Raw genomic sequence first — 21,508 nt, forward strand, 5'->3', positions numbered from 1 at the left:
GATCTAAAGGCGGCATATACTTAAGCCTTAGTGATTCCCCTGTATCTGGTCTCCTGCTCAGGCTCTTGCACAGGCTGCTCTGTTAGAGAACAACCTCTGAGGGGAAAGAACAGAAAGTCGGTGGCCTTAACCTGTAAATAGTGCAGTGTTTAACTTTTGTCTCCGGCTCATAGACTAACTTGCACACAATCACAGATTTGTTGTTTCTACTCAGAGCAGTTTGTAGTAGGAAAAAATGCCATTTTCTGTAGAAAGCAGGAAACATTAATGCTCACACGTTTTTATACTCAAAGGCTATGTTAATATTAGCCAAGTTACGCAGTTGTTTATCTGTAAAAGACAAACATTACGCAAGGCAAAGATTTGTATGCTACATTAGGCTTTTCCCCATAAGTCAAAATCAATATGACAGTGATATATCTAGCACCGTTCTTTTTAAGTGTCACTGCTCTGTTTTTATGCAGTTGCTTACCGCACTTTACATATTTTTGTCTTTCAGAGATCAACAGAGTGCGTAAAGACATGTACAGCGACACAGTGAATGGCCTTGTGGACAAACACCCACTGGAGCTGCCCGAACCAGTCGGACCCATCGTTCACCTGCAGGAAAAACTGTTTGTGCCTGTCAAAGAGTACCCAGATGTGAGTATCAGGGTTACACGTCTCTCACATTTGCTGTTGCATCACATTGCTAATAATATCAGAGCATTTGCCTGAATGGTTGCTGGATTAATATTTAGACTGGAGCCAGAGGAAAGTGTATTAAAGAAGAAATCTTAATCTCATCGAGAAACTAGATTTTATTTTTCATATAAGTTCATGTTAACAGATAAAGACATTCTTTCACACACTGGTCCTTGTGCAGAAATACCTCTACACACACTGTTGGTCCTCTTGCCTTAGGCCATGTGTCTTTGTGATGTGTCATCATGGGAACGACAGCTGCTGATAGTTCTGCAGTCTGTCAGCACTGAAGACATATCTCATGACTGTTGTAAGCACTTGCTCACTGCTCATGCACTCTGCTCTCAGTTCTGTTATTTTGCCTTTCAGTTTTTTGCTCTTTAAAAAAATATATATTTTAGTTGATAAACATGCAGTCCTTGACTTGTTCTTTTTACTTTATTAGCTGCCCGATTTACACTGTGTGCACCAAGTTGTTAATGTACTACTGATACAACTTTGTCAGACTGCACACTAATTTGGTCCCGGTCTGTGGAAAACGCAGCATGCTGGGGTGTTTATGAGCCAACTCAGCAGCAGATTAGTGCTGCGAGAGAAAGCGGGGGATTGAAAAAAGAAGCATCAAGAAAAGTAAACTGCAATTTCATAAATATTCAGTAAAAGGGAATGAAAATCTTTTCGAGTAACCACTTGGTTTTTACTGTGATGGAGAGATGGATACACACAGTTGGGGCAGGGGGGGAAGCAGCACACGGTGGAGGTACCATGGTGTTTCTAGAGATGAGGAGGATGGTGGCAGCACAGAGCAGAGTGATATGTGTGTCTGCGTGTAAAGCTTTGGGACGTGTGTGTAAGGCGTTTACCACAGTCGGCCACATTTATGTGCTCATGGTAATCTTTGGCGCACACATGAATGATTGTGTCACGTCCTGAGAAGCAGCGTTTCTCTTCATAATCCCAGCAGCTGGCAGCAAGGAAATGAATGGAGGGAGGTGACGAGGATAAGAGACACCGTAGAGCAGGCCAAGGCTCAGTCGGGCATGGATTGCATTTTCCCCCTGACAGAATTGATAAAAGGCACCAGGGACTGGCTAGGATCAGCTTAGCTCCATCTCACCCTGAGACCAGGCCCAGCGTCTGCGCTCAGGCTCTTAAGGGACTTCCAGCCAGTTTAAGTGACCCTTAAGTGTTTGCCTTGTAATTGTGACATGTGTGGTCATAGCTGATGTGCAGTTGCCTTTAAGAGCATGGTGGTCGTCTTAGTGAGATCATCGACTGTGACATGCTGTTTAGAGATGATGCCTGCTTTCAGTTACTGCAGAAGTTTCTGTGTTCTTTGTGTGTGGGTTTTGTGCTGCACAGGAATGCAATTCTTTTTTTTTTAAGCGAAGAAGTTCAATAAAAATGTGTGAAGCAGTGGGTGCCACCTGTGACTGTAGAGATGCTAATGAAATAACACACACACAATCTATTAAAAGTGCAGCATCCGCAGATGACCCTTGGTGTACCCTTCACTCGCTTTGCTGCACTGCTTTGAGCAGAGCAGGGCTGTAACTCTTGTATTCTGTTTATAAGCTGTTTGGAAAGCTACTAAATTAATTAGGCTTCCCCCTGGTGGTCAAGATGACTCACTGATGACCTTATCAGACACAAATTAGCACACCCACTGACATGCACATAAAGAAGTGTGAGCACAGATGAACACTGAAACTCAGTGACACAAAAATAGGACATTTTTCAAATTATTTGTTTTCTGCTTTCATTTGGTGAACACATTCAAGCATGGCCATTCAGTCTGTCAGCAGGGAAAGAGGACAATGGCAGACTTACTGTTAAATTTAGATGTGATGACTGCAGTTGGGAGAAATCAGCAGCAAGTCCAGATTAAATGATTGTTATTTTATTTATTTATTTATTTATTTTAGCTCTCCTGTTTGGAACACGTGCAAAACTTCCTCAGCATGATTGCCAAATCATATTTGTGTAGGTGCCAACAGTAATCTTGTGCCAGATATGTAATTTTTTTTTAAGGCTACCAGTTGAAGTTGAAGAGTAGTCATCCGTTTGATTGTGCTGCTGCTCTCGCTGCTGTTTAGGATTTTTAAGTTAGTGGACAGAGAGGAAATGAAATCTGGCATTGACTATTTGAGCAGCAGACAATAGGAGATAAAGTGTTGCTGCGCGTTAAACTGATTTCCCAATAAAACAGTTAAAATGGTTGTCTTAACACGGAGAGACAGCGGTTCTACAGCTTGTGCTTTTAAAGATGATAAAAAGAAGAAGCCTTTAGTCTTTTAAGAAAAAGGGGGAGGAAGCACGAGAGGATAGAAAAGAAGCAAAGGGAAAAATGTCCCTTTTATCCCCATCTGCCCACTTCTAACGGATAGGAAAGTGTAATGAAAGATTATTAGACTGGGGAATTTCACCATCCTTTTTACATTTCTGTCTGATTTCCCAGAGTCCTCCCACTGAAAATCCATGTATGTGTGGCTTGCTGATACAAGTCTAGGCTCTCCCAAGAAAACGGAGAATGATGTTCCAAGTCTCCTGTTTTGTGTTGTTGGCATCTACTCACCTGCCGTGGAACATTTGTCATCATTCATGCCGTTTCCCCATCTGTGGAACTCTTGGCATCTACTTTTTCTCCTCTCAGTTTTCACTTCCATTTAAAAACTCCCTTTATTCATACTATATCCTTAGGCTGAGGTTACGCGCTCTCTTACGCTTTCTCTGTCAGATCACCTATGTTTACCCTGCTCAGGTTTCACCAGTAGATAATTAGATTGTCCTGGTGCCTGGATGCAGTGCGACATGTCAATTCTACCAAAATAACTTGCCTCGCCAGCACACTCCTACTCTAATTCCCTTAAGTGTGTCCCTCTTCTGGCCTGTGTGCCCCACATCTGTCTGTAAATGTGTTTGTGTATGCGTGCGCCTCCATCACTCAGTCTGCCTGCGCGTCTGTCTCCCCCCACCCCCTCGCCATTCTTCAAAGTCAGCCATTTCCCGATGTCGTCAGCGGTGCAGAACACTTCGAAGCGTCACTGTGGTGACTGCATCTTGACTGACAGCTGAGTCGCAGGCTATCTGATAACTTCAACCTTCAATTAAATGCTATCTGTGGCTCCGCTTCTCTTCCAAGCACACGCTCGCATACACATTGATAGGCAGCTGACTGACAGCTCAGCATGTCATTTCCGTTGACCTTGAGGCGTCTGATAGGATGTGTGACATATCTTTTTAAGATGGTGTCTGTCTCCACTTTATTCCCAGTGTATTTGTATGTGCCAACTCTTAAATGCCCAGGTGGGTTGTGGGCAGGTCACCTGGTGTTGAGAAATGCTTAGGACTGAAAACACACGCGAGAGGTGGGGGGAGACACCTCTGCTGTGCTGACTCTGTGAAATGAGACCCTCAGTTGGATGTAAGCTGTTGAGCAAGTGGTAAACAGGACCGTCTGAACTTGTCACAAGCTCGGGGGCATCCACAAGACGAAAATGATCACTTGTATAGCCAAAATTGTTTATTTTAAAAAAAGGGGAAAAAACCTAGCTAGGGACACCCTAGCTAAGTCTCTGCTGTTGGTCTTTTCTGTTTGTCTAGTGTTCTGGGTGTTGTCATGGCACTTAAGGTTGTTTACCTCAGTAATGAAATCCTTTTAAGCCCCTGTCCCATTTCCGCTCTCTCACCACACCAGCTGCCTCCAAACCAAAGAACCTCACAGGAGCAGATGTTTGAAGTCCATGCGAGTTTCTATTTTTTTCTTATTTTTTAAAGTTTCTAAAAGCAAATTAGTCGATCTGTAAACCGCAAATAACTCGTCTCCTTAATAGAAGCAAATATTTTCTCTCCTTATATTTGGAGAAAGCACCGGGGGGATCACCAGCCTTTCATTGTTCCAAAGAATTTAAGCTTCAAATGAGGTTTTTAACTGTAAATCTTTTTGCAAATAAGAAAAAAAAGACACTAGAAAGATAGTATATTTTCTATACATTGATGAGTTGGTTTAAAAAAAAAAAAAGGGAGAGAGAGGGAGAAAAAGTCCATTAACTATTTGAATTCTGAGTGTGTTTGTGTGTGTGTTCATGTGTTCTGTTGGATCATGGTGCTTCACTGCAAGGCACCCAGATTTACGAACAGCAAAGAAAGAGGCTCTGGTGGTTTGAGCAGACAGAATGTCCTGGCCCTCTCTCTTTCACTGCGGAAAAATTGCCCGGCCAAACCAGCCAGGTCCCTGCACAGGGAAAGTCATTAAGCTTGCTCCCATGAGGGTGTCATCACTTATCATGCCAGCTCCTGATATCCTTCTGACCCCCTTAAGTCATTACGAGTCCTGGAAATGTACCGCCCCGCACCTCACCTCGACACACTGGTAGAGCGGCAGAGAGGAGGATTTTGATAACTATAGCTAGCCAGCCATGCGTGATGCTGATAATTTGATGAACGGATGGTTTTCCAGTTAGCCGTTTGATAAGAAGGTAATTACAATAATAATTTAAGCAGCGAGAACTCTATTTGTTGTTGTCAGTTAAAATGACGAAGAGCAAAAGTATAAGCTATTAGACGTGCTTCCGTTACTGCACTAATGCCAGCTTGTGTAGCAGCAGCGTGTGCTTGCATACTTTGGGTGGATGGTGCCACGTGCTGCTTTGGCCCGTCCGTCTGTGCATCATTAAGCTGACAGATACGGAGGGTGAAAAGTGAGAATCAAGGACAAAATGAAGCAGGTCGACCACACCGGAATCAAAGACTGCACTGCACTGTCGTGTCAGCTTGTATCAATAGTGCTAGACTACCTGCATACATATACTAGATCACACTGATACAGGATTTTTGAGCAAATACTAATATCCATGCCTTTGACTTAAAAAAACAAAAAAACAGAGATAGCTGGCAAGACCTGTCCTGTTTGGACTCTGGCTCAGGTAATAGAGCATTTCGTCTAACAGTCGTAAGGTCAGTGGTTTGATCCCAGAGTGTCCAAGTCACCCCTGATGGGTCCATCAATTTGCATGTGTGCGATAACTGGAAAGCACTTGAAGGCACTGAAAAAAGCACTGTATCAATGTGTGGGAGAAAATCACTTTTAATGCTTGAAGAGTGCTGTGTAAGTACCAGGATTTTACTGCTGAACAAAAATCTTGGATGTAAATATCAACTATACTAATTTGATATCTGTGTCAGTACCAACATTATTTGTTTTATTTTTTTTATTTTTTTGAAAGACAATCTCCTGAAGGAATCAACAATTTATTGGAAATAGCTCATAATGAGAGACACTGCTGGGAGATCTAATACGCCAGGATAAATGCTGGATATCAACATCAACATTACCGAAAACTTAACAGGAAGTTGTTGCATCACAGGGTGTTGCTAGAAGCAGATCAGGCTATGAATGTTTATGACTAGCTGTTATCAGTTACATGGTTGGCTGTCATATTATGAATCAGTACAAGTGAGTAAAGAAGCTGATGGCTAATCAGCTGATGCAAGTGTGATTTCACAGCTTTACCTGAATTTGCATAATTCTGTTAAACTGAATGGATATTGGTGAGATGTAACTAACCGGCATCAAGTTTTCCTGAGAAAGCTAGCATCACACGAATAACAGTAATCCACATCTTTCTCGGTCTTCTATTGATTCATTGTGATTATGTAACGTTTAACCATAGGGGTGAGGCTGAATGTAACTGAGCATGTTTCTACTTGTTTATTTTTTATCCCAGCTTCTTGTTTATCTAAAGGGTTACAAACTTTGCTCGCTGCTTTCTTTACTCACATCTTCCAAACTTTGAGCCAATATCAATCTTTATGCTTTCCATCTCTCCGTCCTCACTCGTCTGTATTTCCACCCTGCCTGCAACCCCGAAATAAACCCAAACAGAATTATCAAAGGAGCTATGGATTAGGCACTAAATGCTGGGTGTGCTGAATGGAGAGCTTTGAAGTCTGTAGGGCTTTGAGGCGTAAATGTCACCACTGGAATCTAAGTCTAATTTTCACTCCTTCATCAGCCTATGGCCTTGTCCTCTGTCCCTCCCAAACATCAGGTATGCAGGTTTCAGTAATTTATACACCCGTCTGCTCCATTTCATATTCCTTCTATACTGTTTTTTGGCAGGGGTAGGGATCAAGCAGTAGTGTGAAGGTAAATATGATGGATGCAACACTCAGTGATGCAACACTAGAGCCCAAAGATAAATGAGTGACTAAAAGCAGGGAGGTTGTCTGTGATTAAATGAAAGACCTGTCCACTACAGGGGTGGGGGTCACAGATAAGCAAAGGAAACGCCAAGGTCCTGACAAAGAGGAAAAGGAAGCCCGCAGAGTTTCCAGAAGCTATGAATGGATACAGAAGGGAGGATATGGAAACAAAAGGGATGTATTTTACCAACTAAGCAGGCTGGTAACTTCTGTAAAGCCTCCATAAACTGGATATCATTGTTTCGCAATAATGCTTTCAGACTTTGAGGGAGGTTTAGAGTAAAGTAAGTGAAAAGATGGGGAGAGATGATGGTGCCTGGTGTAACCAGGTTCCTCCTTTCCATGATGCATTGCACTGAATGAACTATTCCTCATTTCCATAAGCCCAGCAAGGCTGGTTAATAAGTGATTGGTATTCTGCTCCTGGCCTTGCCCGGCTCTTCGATAAGCCTTCCACGCACACAGTCAGAACCCTCAGCATGATCTCATTTCCTGTCTCCCCACCACCACAAACAAACGCCGTCAAAGGCACAATTGTTCTGCTTCTGTGAGCATTGTTGGTGGAACTGCTGTTTTTTCTCAGTAGTTCACACAAAACCAGAATGCCCGTGCACACAAACCCGTGCAGCTCTGTATGCCGAGGGTGTCTGTAAGAGTTCACCCCATACATTGTGTCACACACGCTCACAAACACACAGTGACAGAGACGTAGATGCACACAGCATAACCCGCCTGTGGAGTAGCGATAACTGGGACTAAACAAAGGCCCTTTAATGTCAGTGTAAGCCTTTGTCCTGGAGGGGGCTTTGTGAGTATGAATGTGTGCGCATCTGTATGTCTTTGTGTTTACACATGAGCTATGTGTGAATACTGTATGTTTGTATTTGTATTTTGTTGTTTGTTTGTTTTTTGTGGGGGGGGGGGTGAAACTTTGAGAAAACTCAGATAACGTGACACTGAACTCAAGAACTGAAGAGAAGACTTTGTCCTCTAAGGGTTCCATTGCAATTTTCTACTACTGTAAATAATCGAGCCCAACCCCCCTCCTTTTTCTTTTTAGTGAGGAAAATCATAGATCTGTTGACGATAATCAATAATAAAGCTCTGGAAGTCCAGACGAGAAAAATGATGGCTCCCAGATGTTTTTTAAGTCTGCAGAAGCACGGAGTTGATTTAACAGCAGGAAGACAGAAAATGAAAGCTAGCTTGATAGTTTAGCAGGCCCGGGTGAAGACTGGATAGTGCATTTGGCAGTCAGGGCACAGTATCCGTCCTTCTCCCCTGTCTGGCTGTACTGAGTGTAGTTCCTGGCAGAGTCGAGGGCCCTGTACCCTTCTGATAACTCACCCGCTTGGCTGTTCATTGTCTCTACATTCCAGTGGCTGAAAATGGAGGTCGCTTTTTTGTAAAAGCATATCAACATCCATGAAAAGAGTGTCAAACCCTCACTGCAGACCAGGGAGCAAAGCGAGCCATCCACTACAATTAAAATGCTGAGCTTTATTCTGTTACTGAGTAAATGTGGCTTCACTCTTTACAGCAGTGTTACATTTCAAATTGCAAAGTTTAAATATGATAGGTGGCTGCTTTGTTGAAATGCTCGCGTAGTCACGTCACAGCAAAAAACTGAGGTGTACTGCCAGCTTAACATATATATGTATTTTTGAAACTTACAGGAAGAAACGTGAAGTGTGCAAACAATATATGGACATGTGAGACAAAGCCAGACGAGGCACGTGGCGTTTAAATAGCTGTGCAGAGTGCTCGCTGGGTTTTCTGCTTTTCCACCAGTCTTACTCAGCTGTACACAGGAACCCCTGCAACTCAATAGAGACAGCACCACCGCAAGAGGGCCTGGGGCCATAACAATCCGCACACTTCTTTTATCTGCAAGGACCCGTCAGATGGAGTTGAGTAGTTAGCTTGTCTACCTGCCCAGTGTGAAAAATACGAGAATGCGCCGGTGCTGGCCTTTCTTACTCATAATCATTTCCCAAGTAGTGGTAAAACAAGATGTGGCATCATCTCTAACTTTTTCCTTTCTTTATTTCTTCCTGCTTTCCTCCTTCGTGTCACTGCTCTCTGACAAACACAGCATAATCATGTTCACATTGTACACCTCTGCTGTAAAAAGGTGAGTGGTTCGACTAGTTGCCACCTCAGAGTTTTAATCAGATATTCTCCTACCCCCTTCTATAATCCGATGATTTAAGCTTGGTGTGTAATATATATGTATTTAATATATTCACGGTGAATAAATCTGTCAGTTTTGGGACTGATGGGTTATATTGTAGGTTTTAAGGCCAATTGGAGCTGTCACATGTCATATCTGCACAGAAATCTACATATACATTTAGATTTTTTTCTTTCTCTTTAACCTTGTATTTGCTAATTTGACAGCAAGCATTTTTCAAATATGTCACCACTGTTGTTAGCAGAGTGTAACACACATCACTGTAGCTTGAGTTTAGTGGGTTAGAAACTGTGTGTTTGTGTGGTATGTGTAGGAGTACCACAGTACTCAGGGTTCACCCTCGTCTGCAGCGGGAGCTGTGATGCAGACAGACAGCTCTCTCTTCTGTGCTTCTCGAGGCTGTGCATGCATCTGTGTGTTTATGTACAAGTCAGAAGCAGGCCACCATACCTCGTTGGTGGCTGACCTCCGAGGACAGGTGTCCTTACATCCTTCAGCTGGCACACACACAAATGTAGCCCCTGTGCCAGTTTCCTGCATTCGAGTTAACCAAACGGACAGTTGCCTTGTGACAGAGAAAAGCACGCTTGCAGCCTGTGTAGCAGCACGCCATGATCGTCTGTGGGAGACTCCAGTCACAGGGTGTGTCTTTCCTGTTAGAGACAGGCCAGGGATGCAGGCAAAACCCACCGACAGGGACTAGAAAAACAAAAGGCCCGGAGTTTTCGATTGTCCTCAGTAGCATTTATGTTGTTTAGGGGAAATACTGGCAACATCACATTAAATTTGTAATCCCTCTGTAATTAAATGTGACTCCTCTGATAGCCTTTTGGATTTTGCAGAGGCACTGGTGCGGTGGCGTGCGTAAGCAGATGTGACTGCGTTTTAAGAATTCAATGCTGTGGTGTCACAGCTCATTGCGACAGCCCAAGAGACGAATAGTTGTGCTTCTGATTGTCAAGGAAAGCTTTCCGCTATGGCAGTGAGCATTTTCAGGTAGAAAAAGAAGGGGGTAGGGGGCATCTCTTACCCGTCATGCTCTCCACCAGCATACGTTATTGAAACCTGGGTGGTTTGTTTACCTTTTTATACATCACTGTGCTCCTCCTTACCCTCTGTTTTTGTTCTGGCTGAAAATTGATTTGGATTATTCCAACATGTTTTCTCTTTATCCTGTTGGAAACCAGTTTCATGTCAAGAGGATTATGTTGGCAAATTTGTTTCCTTGTGGTACAAAGCTCCACAGCCACTCACCAGTGAAAGGGGGGCCATGATAATAAAATTGTGTCAAAACACACTGCCATACTTCACAACCCCTAGCACACTTTCCACCTCAATTTCCCTTGTTCTTTTTCCACCATGCCCACCCAGACTACACCCTGTGTAGTTAATATTCTATTTTTTGTTTGAGATCATTTTGACATCTATTGGGGCAAGCCAACCTCACTGTCGTCTGTGATCGTGCTCTCATTGTGGTGAAGGGACAAAAAATACAACCAGTGCAGCTATTTTAGCACGGTTTCCAGTCAAATAGGTGGGAAAAAACTGAAAAAAAAGAGGAACTGTGTCTGCTGGTTACCAACTTTTCCTTTCCTACATTTAGTAGACAGCAGATTGTTTGTGTCAGACAAGGGGAAAAAATCTATTTTGGGTTAAGCATGGCCTGGTAGATCACAGAAAACACATGATGGACGGCACCTGCACGCGTACTTGCTTAAGTGAAGTGGACATTACACTGCATAGGGAACTGGCAGGGTGGGGTCAGTTTAATATCCTGTCAGACTGATATGGACTTTTGTGTTCTCAGACACAAATCCTCCAGTGTTGTTGTCGAGAAAAGTTCAGGTCTGTAGTGCAGGTGTGAAAATGGCTCCTGAAAGGCTGAAAGAGGGTAGTTTTGGCTGTGCGTGTAGTCTTTGTAGCAGAGGCGTGATATCCAACAAAGCTGAGGTCATGCTTTTTGAAAGCTCATGGAAACTGCTTATTGCTTATGAAGGGTTTCTCTGAGGTAAATAAAATGTAAATTTTTCTGTCTTTTATGTGTCTGTATATAGACTCACAAGGTTTTCTCTCTCTCTTTTTTTAAAAATTTATTTTACTTTTTTTCCTCTCTCTCTTTCTGCAGTATAACTTTGTGGGGAGAATCCTTGGCCCGCGGGGACTCACAGCCAAACAGTTGGAAGCAGAAACGGGATGCAAAATCATGGTGCGAGGAAAAAGCTCCATGAGAGACAAAAAGAAGGTAAGATCATCAGTGGCAGTGTGCCTGGTATATACAAGAGGAAAACTCATATTTTTTTTAATTTTCACACAATATTGCGAAAGTTTCTGGGCCAGTGGTCACACAAAAAGCTTCCCTCTGGTCTTGAAGAAACATGAAGCAGACACATGCTTAGCTAATGCCCAGTGGCTGCATCCTGATATCTGATAGTGCTGTTTGCAAAACGCTGCGCAGTGGAAAGTATTGAAGCCAGTAGTAAACCAGTCGGCCAAGGCCAGGAGCAGCCACTATTTCTGGATATACCGAGCTGACTTTGGAGACATATAAGGTCTCTACATATCCACAAAGGACTGAAGTTATGCAAAACAATGCCACCTTTTGCATTATTTTATTTACAAACTGTGCTCTTTAGGTAAATAAAATAAAATAAAATGATGTGAAACATTTTGAGCCCACAGTCATAAAAGACCTGGAGTATTGATGTTGTCTCTCTGTGCGAGTGACATGGACACGATTACTCCAATGAGACGACGTAGGATTTTCAAATTGATATACCATAGGTGTGTGTCCTAAAAATCTCAGACGCGGTCAAAGTCAGACGCCAAGTTTGCTGAAATTCCTATCATAACACAATCCCAAAGTATGGCTGACAACAAGACAACAGCAACAAAAATGCACCCTGAAGTAAGATTTCGAGTCTGTCAGATCAGGTTTAGTGATGCCCTTAAAATAAGAATACTTTATTAATCCCTGAGGAAATTGTGTGGAAGTTAATATAAGGACAAATTGACAGTTTTAAGATGTGTTGTTTCAATTAACTGCAAATTTTGCCCATCTGCCTCAAAGCCTCCTATAAAGGCTGCTTTTGACTGTATTTAATTAACTCATTATTTATATCTCATTTTTAAATTTTCCTTTTCTTTGTGTTCCCAATTGCTCATCATCATATCGGTGACTCTTTAGGTACACCTTGCTAGTACCAGATCAAGCCCGCTTTTGCTTCAGTAACAAGGCATTTTTACCCAGAGAATTGCCTCTCACTTTGTATTTTGTCTTTTTCTGACCAATTTCTGTAAACACTAGAGATTGCTATGTGGGGAAATTCCACAGATCAACAGTAGATCAACAGTTTCTGAAATACTCACACCAGCCTGTCTTGACAACAACAAACATTCCAGTTTCAAAGTCACTGAAATCACCTTTCTTCCCCATTCTGGTGCTCAGTTTGAACTTCACCATGTTGTCTTGACCCAACTAAATATTTTGAGCTGCTGCCATGCGATTGGCTGGTTAGATATTTGGCTTAACAAGCAGTTATACAGGTGTACTTAAAAAAGTGACCAGTGCATTGACACAGTGTGATGAAAGCAGCTGTAATTTAACAGTTGCAGAAATGTCTTTTGTCCATGTCCAAATACTTACCTTTCTCCTACATAAAAAAACAAAAAACAAAAGTCCAACAGTTACAGAATAGTCCAATAGATCATACAGATTCCAGCTGAGTCATATGTTAGAGGATCCAGTTTGCTGCAGGCCCAGTGTTTTTGCTCCACTTTCTTTTTTTTCCCCTCTTTTTTTATGGCTTCTTTCATTCGTATTTTAATTTCTATCTTTCCTTCTCATTTCCATTTGAGTAAGTTCATTATCACAGAACAAGATGGAGATGCTCAGCTGCGGCGTCTTCTTTGGAATTAGATCCCGAAGTTGTTTAATGGGACCAAGCATGCTCACACATGTACCAGCCCACACATCCTTTTGTTTTAGCTCATTACGTGAATCCATGATTGCCTCCCTTATTTCTTACTGTGTTAAAAGTTAATGACGTGTGCCAGTTTGTTTTGTGTGTGTGTGATGCTGTGATGGGACCTGTCAAGGCAAATATTACACACATAAGCAAGCAGGATCATTTCTCCACTTGATATTTAGAAATTAAATGATCTCATGTTCAAAATGCTTCATAAATGGTCCTGAATACTGTGTATACATAGAAAATCTAAGTAAATGAGGAAAAGGTTTTGTTTCCTCCCCCAAATCCATTATAGTTTTTTTTTTTTTTAAATTTCATTTCTCTTTTTTCCCCCTAGTATTGTGCTATGATTTTAACGTACACCCATGTAGGGCTACAAAAAAATCATTATTTGAGAGGATTACTTATCGAGACTAAAAACATTATACATTTGTGGAATTTAAAAATGTTTAAATTTAAATTAAATTTAATTAAACTGAACAACAAATAAGTGAATGGAAAAGAAATTAGGTGGTAGGGTTACAGGATTGTTTTGATGGAAGTTGAGCTCACTAGTCTCCACTTCAGGAGTTTGCTGGTATAGTTTCACCTTTGTTGAGGAAAAGGCATTTGCTGGACTCATAAAAAGAGACAAAACCAGAACACCATTACAAAATTGATTGCAGCACAATAATTCCCTATTTCGATTATCTTTCTTTAAACAAAATTATAACTGAAGATTTAATTACATTAATCACTCAACACTCCACTAATGTTGTTTTTTTCCTCCCCATTAATGTTGCGTTACAGTGCGTAATGAGGAAAACGCCTAATAATGTGACTGTTTTTGGATCCATAAATCATAATAGATACTATGAGATTTGTTTACAGGACCCCAAAAGCTTTGAAGCGTCTCATGGCTGTGGCTCAGCTGCAAATAAAGCTGCGTGAGGAGCTCCCAGTCACTGCATTCTCAACCTCAGTATTTTCAGCTTGATGCCCCGTGGCAGAAGAGGATGCCACGGCAGCAGCTTAGCCAGTGTGTTTATTCAGGATCCATTAGCAGCAGCATTTTTATGCTCTCAATAATTCAGCTGGTTACTCCCTCTTGGGTCGCACTGCCTGACAGGGAGTCAGTTCACTGGAGCTATGGAATGGGAAAGAGAAGTAAAGAACAATAGTGAGAGAAGAAAAGCAGAAAATAAAATAAGAGGGAAAGAAGCAGGTGAAGAGAACAATAGGGTAGACTGATGGATGACGAGTGATGGAGATTTTTGTAATCCTGAACATCTAATCACACCAGATTATAATTATTTGTTGTATATTTATGTAACAACACATATCATGTTTTGTTTCAGGCTGCCTGACACAAATTTACTTTGCATTGCAGCCTTCTTTTGTTTGCTGTAGTATTTTGTGTGCAAATTAAAAACTGTAGTCATTTAATTGTTTCCAAGCACAGTATTTAAGCATAGTTAACAAATGTCTTTTGTCTAATGGTGCAGCATTGGGTTATTTAGAATAGAATATCTGAAGTAGAAATTGAAACATGTTGGACAAGATGGAAAAATAAAGTGATTTTCATGAATTTTCCCTAGAACAGCTGCATTTCTTGCCCCTGAGTAATAATCGAGTGCAAAGCGTTCTTTCTTAAATGTTAATTTTTTTAACATAAGAAAAAAAAACATTAGAGAAAAATCTGTTTTGTGCCTCTGACCGAGTCACCATCGACATTTCCTCAGGACTGAGGCAAGATATTTCTGTAATGACACACTCTTTGTCAAATGAGTTGCAGCACGGCCTGTGATGTAACGATTGCAGGCCTGCACCGTAGTGTTGACGCTAAAATGATGTTGGGCAGCTATAATGGACAGAGCCCAGCAGAAGTATTTTTATCATTTATGGTTTGGCATGGTAGGCAAATACAGAATATGAAAATAGTGAACTTACTACAAATGTCTGTGTGTATGTGCAGGCATCTGAAATCCAGCTTAGACTGAGACAGGGGAGTCTAACACATGAAAATAACTTGTGAGGTCTCTATAAGAGTGACTGGTACACGTAGATTTTTGCAACATCTCTTAATAGAGAAGTATGGTTGGAAAGATGAAAGATTTTCTGACACATTTGAGTAATTATTTTTCTGACAGCTAAAAAGGACTCTCTTTGCAGCCATATTCCAATCAGATTTTCACCTGACGTGGCAGCTTTGGTCTCTGTTTTCCACTCCCGCAGTCGCGCTTAATGCAAAACAGCAGCAAGAACAACTGCAATTAAATTACAGGTACGCTGTATCGACCGCTGCACAGGCAGAAAAGGGATTTCCCTTCCCTTTTGCAAAACCAATTCCCTAATTCTATTTTGGCTGCTACATGGTGAAATTACGTAGATGGCTGTTTTATTTAGAGTCGCACTAAATGTCCTTTCAGACTTGCACTTGAAAAATGTTCTCTATCAAGTGAATTAGCTTTGATTTGTATTTTTTGCTGATTGTCCCAAAACATAATGGCTAAAACTGTGCTATCAGCATGGTCACTGATGGAATAGAATCGGACTCCAATTTGAGCCATCAGCTTGTGCCAGCCCATAGACAGAGTCACACTACAGCTCCTGCATTTATTGCTTAAGAGTTAATATGTGACATTGGCAGTCAATACACTGAATTCCATTAGCCTGCTGGCTCTGCAGCAGACCTACTTGTTTTGTTTACATTTTAATTTATTTTTTTAGCTCCTCATCTTTGGATGCACTTCGATAGAGCCACAATAGCTTCTTTGTACTTAAGTCTTCAGAGTCCAGGTGTTACTTTAGTTGCCTTGGAGTTTTTCCTCTGCAAATAGCTTTAGGGGGTTAAAAGGTGACTGTCATAGAAAAAGGACTAAGGCGGATATTTAGTGTTGTACATTTCTAAATTATATATAAAATCCAATTTAATTTGTGAACATTAATATTTGATTGTGGAAGAAGCACAGGCTGCCAGGCTGATTACACACCAGAAAAGCTGGTAGACATCGGGGCTGCGCCTTGGTTAACTTGGCACCATCCAACCGCAAAAGGGCACACTGTGAGAATAGCAGATACATGCAGGTATTACGGCTTCATGCTTTCAGTGCACAGATGCTGGTGCATGGAGAGAGAAAGCAGTGAATAATTTAGTCTACCTTAATTAGTTAATATTAATGGCTGGTTATTAGCAATGTTTACCTTAAGCTGAACAACTTAAGGGAAACAATGTCGAGTCAAAATATCTGCCTGGTTCTTTTCTCTCATTTTATATTTATAGCTCTAACTCTTTCAAGCTGTTTTTATGTTTTTGAATTTATACTTAATCACTGTAATGACCAACTGTTAACAATAGTTTAGTAACATTAGTTTAGTTGTTGTAGCTAATGGATAAAATACACCCTAAAAACAATATGTCCCATTGCTTAGAGCCTGTGGGGTCACTTGAGGCCTGGTTTGCAATACACTGACTGAAACCGAATACCTAATGGACACAAAGTGTCGCACAAAGTCACTTTGACTTTAAAATGAAATCAACATCCATATGGTATTGATGGCTGAGAGAATGATTTGTACTCCCTGCAATCTGAAAAGCCTTATTTGTAACGGAGTTGTGTTGCAGGCTGTTTTTGGTCTGTTTTGAGCACCCTTAATGTGATTGGCATTGAGCAGAGGGTGCAGCTACACTTGCCGTATTACCCAGTAATTCATGTCTTTGTTTCTCTGTGATAGCTGGCTATGTCCTTTAGCCACAAAGATTTAAAGGTGACCTGTTTAGTAATGTCATGTTCAATCTGTCATTTTTGATCTTGTTTATTGATAAGTTGAGTTTTTTAACCACTGTCATCTACATTTTGGGGGTGGATATGTTGGTTTTCTGTGTTTATTCTGTAATCTGGCTCATTTTCATTTAATATGTAGTTATATCTTTTCCCCTCAGTGCTTACTGTTCTTCTCCAGCGTTGCTTATCTTCTCTTGTCCTTCCATGTCCTTGCAGCTCTCTGCTGCACCTGTTTGGCCTGCTTGCATTCAGCCTCAGTTGTTCTGACCTTAGTTGGGAAATCCTTTAGGATCAAAAGCAAATGGGCCGTTCAGAGTAGCAAAGGCAGAGTTGAAACAGTAGCTAGACTGTCAAATACCAACAAAATAACAATAAAATTGTGGCGCCGCATGGCCAAAGATCCTTTTGAGTGTACCTGACTGTAAAGAATAACTACTCAGATCATGAAATAAGTTTAAAAAGCCTACGTTGAATCACGATTTTTAGGACAACCAAAAAAGGGATCGTCAAAAATATCAGTGCTATATTTTTGTAACCTTTTAACATGTGGTGAGAATTGAGGCCTTAAGCTTTCTGAGAGGTGTGAAATGCAACGGGCTAACAGGTGCTGCACAGACGTTGGAAGTCGGGCAACATAGCTGACTAGCAGCCTTTCCCCTTGATCCTGTTCTTAGATGGTGTTTATAGATGCAATCCCCATGCTATTTTTTTCATGCTACGTGCTTTGCCAAAATCCATTGCCCTCCGGTACGTGGTTATTGCAGTGGCATTTGATGTTGGCCAGCATGGACATTGTCTTCAAAGGCCTTCCCAATATTCCTGGTAGGTCTCCTCTTACCTCCCCCTCCAGCCTTCCTCCTGTTTGTCATGCTGTCACATTCTCTCAGAGGCACACAGTGACCTTGTTCTCAGGCAGTCATGCTGGTGTGAGATGTGTGGGTGTACGCATCGCCCCCACCCCCCGATATATTTGGATAAAATCCTTACCAAATCTGAATCTGTCCGAGCTTTGGTGGTCACACTTTGCACACATATGTGCACGAGCATGTGACCGACTAATCTTTTTTTGGTTCCAACTTGAGCAGGAGTCTGTCAGTGTAAATACTTTTACGTGTCAGCCATGTGTTTTCATACTGTGTCCTGCATACAGTGGCAGCCCTTGTGGCCTTTCTGTCTTGTCCCCTCCAGAAAGTGCTGAGTCACGTTCCAGTCCCCATGTCCCCTAATAGGCCATAAGCAAACAGCCATGGTGAAATAATGGCCTGACTGCTGAAAACTAGCCCCCCAACAACCCTCCCACCCACACCCATGTGTGGAAAAGGGGAAAACGAGAGTGGAATATTGAACTTTCTTGTGTGTGTGTGTGTGTGTGTGTGTGTGTGTGTGTGTGTGTGTGTGTGTGTGTGTGTGTGTGTGTGTGTGTGTGTGTGTGTGTGTTGTAAAGAGCAGTGCCATGGCAACAGCTCTCTGTGGAGTAGAAAGCAGGTGGGTGGCACTCAGCTCAAGCTCTTAGTACTGTGCGTGCGTGCGTGCTCCACCTCACTTTGAGGTGCTCGTTGAGTATATTGAAATCATGTCAGGTGGACCCCATGCAGAGCACTGCAATGCATTGTTTGTAATTAGACATCCTTGCAGCAGTTCGCCTACTACTCAGAAATGAGCCATGATCTGGAGTTGAGGTGGTTTGTATGGGCGGGAGTAAACGATACAGTATTTATGAACAACAGCAGGAGAGTATGCAGCTGACTCCTCGAGACTCTGACCTCCTTTGGAAAAACATTTCTGATTTTACAATGCAGTCAGATTCATTTTCGTTTTGTCTTCACGAACTGAAACATTTGAGCATTATTATCCCTTTTTCCCCTTTTTGGTGCTATAATGTGGTGTCACACATCAAAATCTGAGGTTGTATCTTTTACAGACAACCTAGACCTCAACTCCTCACCTCAAGGGGAAGTAGTCTGCTTTCAAACCACTGGCTTTCATGGTTGTACGCTGACATGCGATCCAACCTCAAAAGCTTTTTAGAGCGCTCTCAGTGTCTGCTCGCTAGATTTACTGTCAGCCGGGCAACAAGAAGAGGGAGGAAAGTAGCTATGCTAAATTGAAAATTGATCCCATTTTTTATTTTTTTGCTGCAAATGTAGGATTTTTTTGTCTGTACATATATCCCATTTTACCTTTTTCACACGACTTGGGTATGACTGGGCTTTTCATGGAGGCAACTGAAAACATAAAGCTTCTCTAAACTTCAGTCTGCCAAATTTCAATTTTGAGCCTGCTTCCTATTTAACTGTGTTGAAAGGCTATCTAGCAGTGATGGTGGTTTTGAATACAACCCATTTTTTCCTTTTAGATGCTGCTATTGCTACAGTTTGGGACCCTGAGAGTGCTGTGCTGCTGCCTTTGTAGGAAGGAAAACGACTCCTTCATCGAACCTTTGTTGCCCTTACAGTGTATGTCAAAATGTGTCAGAGGCAGATGCACACTCATGTACTTTCACATACTCTGAGCCCTAGCTATGTTATAATTTTATTCCAACAAGTGAAGTTGCTGCGGTTTAAAAAAATAAAAATAAAATAAAAATATCCCCATCCATCTCTCTCTGATCCATCCATCTTTCACTGATATTAATTGCTGCAGGGCTAGCTGTCATCTTTGTCTCTGCGAAGCGAGGGATCTATTAAAGAAGGGTGTCCTTTCAAAGTTAAAGCTAAATAGCTGACTAAAGGGCCGGCCCTGTCATCCCGCCTCTCTTCACAGGGCCCCGTCGTCCTCTGTGTATGCCTGCCTCTCGCCTCCACTTTCTCTGATATGCCGTGTTACTGCACTGGTACTCTAACACACCCACACTGTCACATTCACTCAACGTCTCTCTCGCTCTTCCTATTTCTCTGTCCAGGAGGAGCAGAACAGAGGGAAGCCAAACTGGGAACACCTAAATGAAGACCTTCATGTCCTCATCACAGTGGAAGACACACAGGCTAGAGCAGAGATCAAGATGAGGAGAGCAGTGGAGGAGGTCAAGAAGCTCCTTGTACCTGCAGTAAGTACATACTGTCCACAAGTTTATACGTACACATTTTGTACTCTGCCTCTTGCCGGTCGGATGGATGTATGGATGGATGCAATGGTAGCAGCTTGTGGTTTAATGAGAGATTTAATGTTCTCCATTTGAGTTTCCCAGAAGATGAAGGACTTATATTGACTCTAAATTTATGGTCCTATGAGAAGCTTTTGGTCAAAACAACAAGATTACCGACCTACATATGGCATACTACTTCTATCCCGCTGTTAGCATCCTGTTTACTTCCATATATAGTTGAGGAGAACAGGTTGGCTGTACCTCCAGCGGAGTGGAAAAACATAGCTAGCTGTACACACCTCCTGTGACTGCTACATTTCATCTCCGCTTCCCCTCTGCCAAGACTTCCTCTTACATGGTGCCACTGGTGATAGCTGCTGGTAGTGCTTTTGGCATGCAATGCATATTTTGCTTTTAGCTGTGGTGACCAGGTGGGCAGGGCAGCTGAAGGCACAGGTTTACCACCAGGTGGCAATGCACAGGGTTGGAGGTCTGTGGAAATGGGGCCAACCAAAATCAGCCCTACAAGGTTAAACAAAGTGTTACTTGCATTTGTAACCTTGTTAATCCGCTGTCCTTCATGCATTCTATCGTGCTAATGCATAATTATTCCTACATGTGTGCTTCACATTAAGATTCTTTCGCCCGGGGAGGGACATACGCAACAAGGACAGCGTTTGTCCCAGTTGTAACTGTATTACAATTACAAGCATGTAATGTTTGAGTGTCAGAGTTATGATGCCTTCGATACCCCAAGAAAGTCAACATTTGTGGAAATGAGCTCAATAGTGGGAAAAAATTTGATCTGAACACATCAAAATAGGGGTTATAAGATTACAGGGATATTCAGATGCACACCAGTAAGAGCTGTATGTTAATCAATCTGTCAAAAAGTAGCTGAACAAACTTCTCTTCAGACTTATAAAATGGAAACCTGAATCCCAAGAGTTAAGTTGAAGTCACCTATTTAGCTCTAAGACCAACATGTTTGAAACTTTATATAGAAATTCTCATGCAAAAGGCTCTCTGAATCCTGGTGTTGTATTAGGAAAAACAAGCATAGACTATAAATTGCTATATTTTAATTCAAATGTTTACATGTGTCAGCTCAGGGTTATTAGTTATTTTATTGGGTCTGCCACATCAGGAAAGTAATTGTTAAAACAAATGGGGTTTACCTCTTTACCCCTTGAAGCTCCTTGAGTGCTTTCTCTCATATTTCTGGTCTGCTTATAGAACAAAATGACTGGGTGTGCATCAGAAGTTAGTGAGGGTAATCTCTGCCTATACAGCTACTGTATGCTTGAAAAGACCTGGAAACCATCCTAATGGTCGTCAAACCACATTTTTATTGATATATACTGAGGTGTCAAAACTCATAATGGGGGAGACTGTAAAATGTTGTTTCATAGTGTAAAGAGTTAAAACAAATCCTTGTCATTGCATCATTCTAGGGCCCTGAACGGTATCTTTTCGTTTAGACCAGTTTAGAGTAGGGCTGCTCAATTGATCGAATTTTAATCACGATTACGATCTGGGCTTTCAACGATCATTAAAAATGACTGAGCCGATTATTAGCCCCTCCCTCATTTATCCGTGACACCTTAAA

At 41.8% G+C, this 21,508-nt stretch overlaps 1 protein-coding gene across 4 annotated transcripts in view; it reads left to right on the forward strand.

Annotated features, from left to right (window-relative positions):
• qkia (QKI, KH domain containing, RNA binding a) overlaps positions 1-21,508 on the forward strand; it is a 78,993-nt gene that overhangs the window by 32,207 nt on the left and 25,278 nt on the right. For all 4 annotated transcript variants that reach the window (XM_005723823.2, XM_013908427.1, XM_013908429.1 and 1 more), the window contains exons 2-4: positions 500-642; positions 11,208-11,324; positions 19,717-19,860. In XM_005723823.2, coding sequence (XP_005723880.1) covers positions 500-642; positions 11,208-11,324; positions 19,717-19,860 — 404 coding nt within the window. The remainder of the gene's footprint in view (positions 1-499; positions 643-11,207; positions 11,325-19,716; positions 19,861-21,508) is intronic.

Source organism: Pundamilia nyererei, unplaced genomic scaffold (genome assembly GCF_000239375.1).
Source record: "Pundamilia nyererei isolate P.nyererei 1_Seehausen unplaced genomic scaffold, PunNye1.0 scaffold00010, whole genome shotgun sequence".
In the NCBI taxonomy this organism is placed as follows: Eukaryota; Metazoa; Chordata; class Actinopteri; order Cichliformes; family Cichlidae; genus Pundamilia; species Pundamilia nyererei.